The sequence below is a fragment of the Chanos chanos genome, chromosome 3, assembly GCF_902362185.1.
Source record: "Chanos chanos chromosome 3, fChaCha1.1, whole genome shotgun sequence".
Classification (NCBI taxonomy): domain Eukaryota; kingdom Metazoa; phylum Chordata; class Actinopteri; order Gonorynchiformes; family Chanidae; genus Chanos; species Chanos chanos.
In genome coordinates this window covers 36,631,608-36,638,948 of record NC_044497.1, presented here as the reverse complement: position 1 = coordinate 36,638,948, position 7,341 = coordinate 36,631,608, and the positions used below count along the sequence as shown (strand labels likewise).

Here is a 7,341-nt window from a genome sequence, read left to right as displayed (position 1 = left end):
AAGGAAATGGTGTTGGGATACAGGAAAATAGGAACTGTGTCTGTGATGAAGGTGCAGACAACAAGAGCAAAATGCTCTGTGATCAGTCTGAGAGCAGAGACTCAAATCATTGAGTAGACCGAGAATACAAAAGAAACATTAACAAAAAGAAGGACAGAGATTATCAACAAAGAGGCAAGAGTACAGCTGAAATTCCATGGGAGAGCACTGAAACTGGAAAGAGGAGAAACTCCATTTTCTGCAAATGTGCATAATGAATCTTTTTTTTTTTCTAGCTTTCATTCTGTTCTCATTAAACACTACAGTCCAACGTTTAGTATAGTCTGAGTGAGAATAAACTTGTCTGAAGATATTACAGTTTTTACAGCTACCCTAAGAAGATTCAAAAAGTCATTTGTTAGGTAACAGTGCTATCTAGCTACTTTCATCTCTTTGTACTGTCATCTCCAGTTCAGAACGAAAGTTGTTTTTCTTTCATGTTACATATGATTGATAAAATTCAGACATTGCTCTCATGTACAACTAAATTTGAAAATAGGTATTTCTTTTGATAGAACAGTTTCAATTTCTGATAGAATAATTTCAATATTGAGTTTCACATACGTTCCTAAGTCACTGGAGTGATGTAAATATTCATTCAAGTATTTTCATACTTGTTTAATTCTCAGTTTTCTATGTAGAAATATAAGCCATACAAAGTTAAGTTGTAACCCCATGATGGATTGTAGTGAATGTGTTTGCACTATGAAGAACTGTTTTATTAAAATTTGAAACCTAAAATCTTGTTGTTTAGACTGAATTCTTCTTTGAAATGAATATGGAAAAAAATAAAATAAAATAAAATCTGTTATACAGACAATGAAGTAATGACAGCATATCTGATTCAGGAGCAAGGTAAAGAAACAAAATCACTCTTCTAAATGTCAAAATCAAATAAATCTCTCTGACTCAAGCCTACAAATTGCACCTCTTTCATGAACTATATGCCTACAGCTATGTGCCATACCAATACTGACTATTACCCCACTTGTATTTCCCTACAACGCCATTGTTGCTATAGTGTCCCCTCGTAAGGCAGGACTACTAAATTTTAACTTGTTAACTTAGGCATCACATTTAACCATTTGCTCATAAGATCTCTGTGATCTTTGAAACTATTAATGGGGCATATTCACATTTGTTATATCGTTCGAGCTACTGGCACAGAATAATTCTCTATAATGAAAAAATGGCAGGCTTGGGTCAGTTTTTAATAAATTGGGCGGGATTTAGGCTGTGGTTGGACTTAAAAACGTCAATCAAATTTCCAACGCTACGGGTAAATTTGACAGTTAGTCAACGTAGTTGTTGCCCTGGGTGTCTTGAATGGTCGATCGAATAAGTATATCTCTAAGTTCTCAAGTCATCTGGAGTGGTCCTTGAAAGAAACAACTGAATATTTCATTCTTCTTATTATTCAGGTAATTGAAACACATCGGAATTCTGCTCACTTATCTCAACATCATAAAGTTTACCCGCGACGTTTTGGATTACTTGTGTTCTGGGCGATATTATTGTTGTCTAGCTAACATAGTGTAGTTACTTGAGCCAACAATTGCTGCTGTGAACACTCATATTGACTTGATAAACACGGAAAACAATGTGTTTAAAACAGTCCATGTCGTTAATACTAGTACAACTGCATAAGGTGAAACTGGATTCAGAATTTTATCGCTTTTCCGAGCTAGCAAATATTGGGACTTTGAAATCACTTAAAGGAACGAGTCACTGCGCGAGACATAATGAAGCTGAAAGAGCGGGAAATCAGCACATCAGTTTGCTCGCTGAGTTTGGTGAACTAACTTAAAGTTACAAGTACATGTAGGTGTTATTGCTGTTTAAAAAAGAATAATCAACGTTAGCTGTCAGCTGGTCTAATCTGTCCATAACGTAGTCGTACTTAATGTAAAGCTACTTGCATTTACTTGATATATAACTTGATAGTTCCTCGTTTATTTGTTGTCAAACGCAGATCAAGTTTGCCCATTTTCAGCTCATAGTGGCCAGCTAGGTTTGTCATCAATGAGGTGCATAGAAGTTGTGAATTATATTTACATGTAAGAGAAGTTTAGCTAGCTAGTTAACATTAACAGCAACAAGGTATGGTAAGACTTGTATTATTTTCTTAAGTCTTTACAAATGAAGGACATTACTGGTCCTTTTCTCAGTTGTTCCAGAATGACCACGTCTGTTGCTTGCAAGACCCTGCACGTATCACCTCCAAGTGGGCAGTATGTCTCTGATCAAGTCAGTGTCGTTGTGAGCCAGAATGGATGCATCTCAGATGAACAAGACCAGGTTGTTACCTCAGAGTTCAGTCTGATGGAAATGACAGAGGTAGAATACACTCACCTACAGCACATCATCCAGTCTCATTTGGAGGCTCAAGTGATGGAACAAAATGGATCAGAAGAAGTCAGATTAAATCCAGCAGCATACACCATAGGCAGCCCCTCCATCCACACACAAACTGATGGTGTTATCACAGTAGGCTCTCGACCCTCCAGCCCACCTGTATGCCAGCCTGAAGATGTCATTCCAACAACTTCATCTGATGTGCAGTATGCTGTTTCCAAACCCGTCCAGATAGATCCCCAGGAAATCAAAATGGTTTTGGTGAGCGATCCATCTAGCAGTCTCATTGCAGGTGAGAGAACACCTACCAGCTGGGGAGAGGTTCCAGGCTCAGTTCTGGCCAAAGTGAGAAGTGCAAGGGAAGTGGACCGGGATGGTGGAGTGGACATGGGTGAGCACAGGGGGGCTTCGCAGGTGGAGGTGAGACCCAATCCACCAGCTCGGGTTCGCTTGGAGAAAAGGTTTAACTGCAGCCCCCGTGACACCACCAGGCAGCAGCAGGAGTCACACTCAACAGCTCTGAATGTGTATGTCATCAGTATTTCCCAGAAGGGGGTTGCACAGACTCAAAATTCAGGGAGTGCAACAAATGCAGTGTGATTATTGATCACCTTGAATGAGATGTCTTGACTTGTCTTGCATATGTGTGGTTACATTTTCTGCTTTTCCAGATTTTTGTCAATGCTTCATCAGTCTTCAGAAGCCCAAGGCATAGCCATGCATTCTCAGTCAGAGAAATGGATGAAGTCAGACTGGAGGACTGCTGCTGAGTGCCCTTACCCTTACAGAGGAACTATATTCAATACTGTGGGAGGCACTCGTGGGCAGGTGTTGATGAATAATTTGTATATTTTGCAACTCATTTCGAATTTTGTGTTGTGTTTCAAATTAAGCACTGATTTCTCAGACAATGAATTTAATTTTAAATGAAGAATATCTCTTTGGATTACAGTTTAAGCAATTAATTAGTTTAATCCTACTTTTGGAAACTGGCTTTAGATGTTTAGTTTTTCATCTAAAACCAGTATTCTATAGCCTCACAATTCTAATTGCATTGAAGGGTCTTGGACACCTTTCTCAGCTACTGGAGGGCAACAAACACTCGGAGCTGATTATTCCCAAGAACTTCACATTTAACTATAGACCAGAGAAGGATGGTGGGACTGTGGTGAAAGCCCCTTGTATCATTCGGACTGGCTCTGTTGAGGAGGGAGTTGAGAGTAGGTGTATTTTTTATTTATTTGTTTTTTTAATCTGGTTAATCTGGTTGGGTTTGCATTAAATGATATTAATGCATATAGGATATAGCATTTACTGTATTAGTGTTTGAAGACAGGTATTCCTTTTATCTCACTTCATTTGGTCCCTCTCCCTTTTCTGTCTCTGTATCCATCTTTTCTCCCATGTTCTCTCTCCGTAACTCTAAATTAATGAAGTGACAGCAAACCCTGGTCCCCTTCCTAAGCGTGCTCGGACCCGTGGCCTCAGAGCCCAAACCCCCAACATCATTCAGGGTACAGGGAACTGGAGGGGAGGTCTGACAGGGCCCACCCCCAAAACAAGCAGGAGACAAGGGCTTGCGCTGGAAACCAGTCAACGCAGGGAGCGGCATAACAGCAAAGAAAGAGACCGCAGGTAAGTAGTCCAGTACTAGTTAAGCATATCTCTATATAATATGTGCTTTTACAGGCAAATATTCTGCGGTATTTAGTGCAAGGTGGAGTACAATGTATTCCATTCATAACTTTTATATTAATTGTATGGGCTTTCAGGCACCAGTTGGAACAGAACCACCCTTTATCTAAGACAAAACAGTTTCTTACTGTTTAACATTGATCTAACCTTCGAATAATATATGAATCCTGCTATATTTAAAATGGAGGCTTATTCCAATACGTTAGGGTTCAGTCTTACTCTAAACCATAACCAAACTAGCCCCCAGGTCAGTGTCCAGAAGATGATGTGAGTCTTTGCTTAGCCCTGGTCTAAGAGAGGGCTTTTGACCCTGGCTAGGTCAAAAATCAGTGTACTTTGTATACCACTTCCATGCTTCCACAGTCACTACATAGGTCTTACTATATTCCCTGATGATAATTTGTAGATGTTTCCATGACTTAAGTATAACCAGTAAAGTGGGTCTGTTTTTCTACGCTGTGAAATCTCATCTTCCTCGTGCATTTAGGTATAAGGCAGCACCTTGACTCTGTTGCTTTAGCACAAATCTTTCACTTCATTTGTAACTGTGTTAATTCTCAGAAGGAGGATCCGTCTGTGCTGTGATGAGCTGAATCTCCTGGTGCCATTCTGTACCACTGAGACTGATAAAGCCACTACTTTACAGTGGACCACAGCTTTCCTCAAATACATCAGAGAGGTGTATGGAGACTCCCTCAAACAGGTACGACATTTAAGTGTCACAGAGCACTCAGTCTGTGATGGTACATGTATATACTGTATGTACTGAACTATTTGGTATGGGACCTTCAGATTTATATGAATTGCACGTGGTACGCTTGTTGTTAAAAGTTAATGTAAAGTACAAAGCTGCTAGCAAATTTGCATCTACCTTTTCTTTTTTTTGGATTTGCCGGACATGTACCAAACTAAGGTCTTAAAATCTGAGGTATAAAGCAAACTGCAAGGTTTCTGTACTGTTACACTCCAACATAACTCCATCCCAAACTCTGTTATTGCTGTAAAGGTGATTAAATTGCAAAATTAAAATCTACATATAATTTATAGTATTTCAGTGGAATAAAATAAATACTAAGAGCATTTCTATTGCCTTAATTCTAAATTACTTTCATCGTAAGGAAGAGCCATGATTACATGGTGTTGTGAGGCTGTTGTGTGATCTTGCCTAGTTATTGCAGTGGCCCAGGTATTAACACCTGTGGATAAAGGTATTTATTATCTGTTCACCCATCATCTTTGATATGGAAATATGAAGAAAACTGTGTGTTTATTGCAGGACTTCCAGAGTACTTTCTGTGGTAAGACTGGCTTGCGGATCAAACCGAGTTGTGTGGCTAAAGTCACTCGTTCTCAGTCCAGTGAGGAGTTGGGTGAACTGCAGACTGCCACCTCACAGGAGTAACTCATGGGGTCCATCTCTGTGTGATTACGATCAGGCTGCAGATCAGTGTATCACTGTTATCAATACTGAAGATCAGAATTGGCATACTGGTCTCTTTTCACAGTCTGCGTTGATCGTATACATTGATGACACTCTTTATATTTATTACTACTTTGTGTTACATGTAGTGTCCTCTATTTGTGATCACTCTTATTTGGTTGGGGTTTTTATGTATTTATCCACTAACAATGTTCTCTTTGTTGTAATTAGAAAAAAAAAAAACTACTATCTGGTTGGGAACCATATGTGTGACAGATTAGAACTGTTTTGACACCATGAATAGTTGTGATGAGGTTGTATGGACAGATCTGAGTATACAGTTTAGTGTAGTGATGTTTATTGCATTTTTTATTTATATATATATTTGTAACTTTGTGTCTTTTAACAAACTATTTATTATTTATTGATCTTACATGTATTTAAGAAATCGTCTTTATTTAATGTTTTGAAATAAAAATAAATACTGCATGTCAGCCTGATGGGGGAGGGACTGTAACTGAAATATTAGAGATGTTTTTGCACCATGTAGTTTGTAATGAGTATACAGAAAATTACCTTAGTATATGGTAATGTTCAGTTACAGTTTAAAGCGTTTTCATAAATTTCTTCTGTGCTCTAGAAAATAGTTTCAGTTGATCAGGTTGTCTTGGGTGGTTTTAAGTCTGCCATGTGTATTAATCTGCTTATAATTTCAAAAATGTTTTTGGATGAACATTTTTATAAAGATATTTGCAAGCACATGCATCCAACTGTAGATGGCGTTGTTTCTTTGTGAATGGTCTCAGAGCCACCTGTGTTGAAGTAATACAGTTTATACATCTTTAACCATCATATTTAATGTGTGTGTTGATCTCATTTAAATTTTAAATTGGTGTTTTAGTAACATCTGATGCTTATTACCAGTGTTATCGGTTGGTTATGTACTCTTTTATTTGAAAACAGATGGCTCGAGGTATATGATTTAAAACACTTACATGTAAACAGAATGTTCTGCAACAAAATTTTACCAAGTAATTTGTTTATATGATGCTAATTCAGTCTTTTTCAACTGTTTTCTAGTAAAAAAAAATAAAAACAATTTATTTGCGCATTGTAAGGAAACTGTATAGTTGTGACTTTATTATTGTGAAAGTCTCAGCTAATAGACTTGATTTCTGAAAAGTGGCTTTATTGGATATTTCTCACAACATGGTGCTGCAGCGTTTTAACGTCACATACAACAGTCAACCACAAATAATAAATAGTACTTAAAATCATGTATATTTAATAGTTACAGCACCAGTACATAGTGGATGTGATGATGATTTTAAACAAGTGTAAAATGTCACAATTTGCCAATGAGATAATCTGGAGTTACAGCCTCTTAAGCACCTGTGAAAATGCTTCAATGAGTTTTAATTTATTTATTTTATTTCAAAATAATGTTAAAGGGCCTCTTTCTCTTCAATGGGTATTAATGATTAGTTTTTGGGTTTTTTTAAGGAAAAAAAGATTAAAAAACAAACAAACAAAAAAGCCAACGAAATAAAAAATTAACAACTTGCATTAAAAAAAAAGCTAAACTATGAGTTGGAAAATACTGTAGGTGCAGTAATATACAAAATATTTCAAAAACATTATCCTTCATCCAAGAGAAGTACCTAGACAGGTGCTTATTATTGGGTAGTTTATTGTTTTTGTTGCTTCAGCCGAAAATTTTGAGGTATAACTCTTCTTGAAAGTGTACATTTCAATGCCTTTTTTTTTGGCTTTCTAAAGTCGAGATGATCAAAGTTGTTGCTTTACAGGGCTCAGCAAAGAGGAACTGGAAG

At 37.4% G+C, this 7,341-nt stretch overlaps 1 protein-coding gene across 1 annotated transcript; it reads left to right on the top strand.

The window, feature by feature from the left end:
• Positions 1-2,217: 2,217 nt before the first annotated feature.
• Positions 2,218-5,491, top strand: LOC115806945 (transcription factor-like 5 protein). The gene is made up of 6 exons (XM_030767802.1): positions 2,218-2,921; positions 3,066-3,222; positions 3,455-3,614; positions 3,831-4,029; positions 4,651-4,792; positions 5,366-5,491. Exons 1-6 carry the CDS (start codon positions 2,218-2,220, stop codon positions 5,489-5,491), a joined length of 1,488 nt encoding a protein of 495 aa, XP_030623662.1.
• Positions 5,492-7,341: the final 1,850 nt, after the last annotated feature.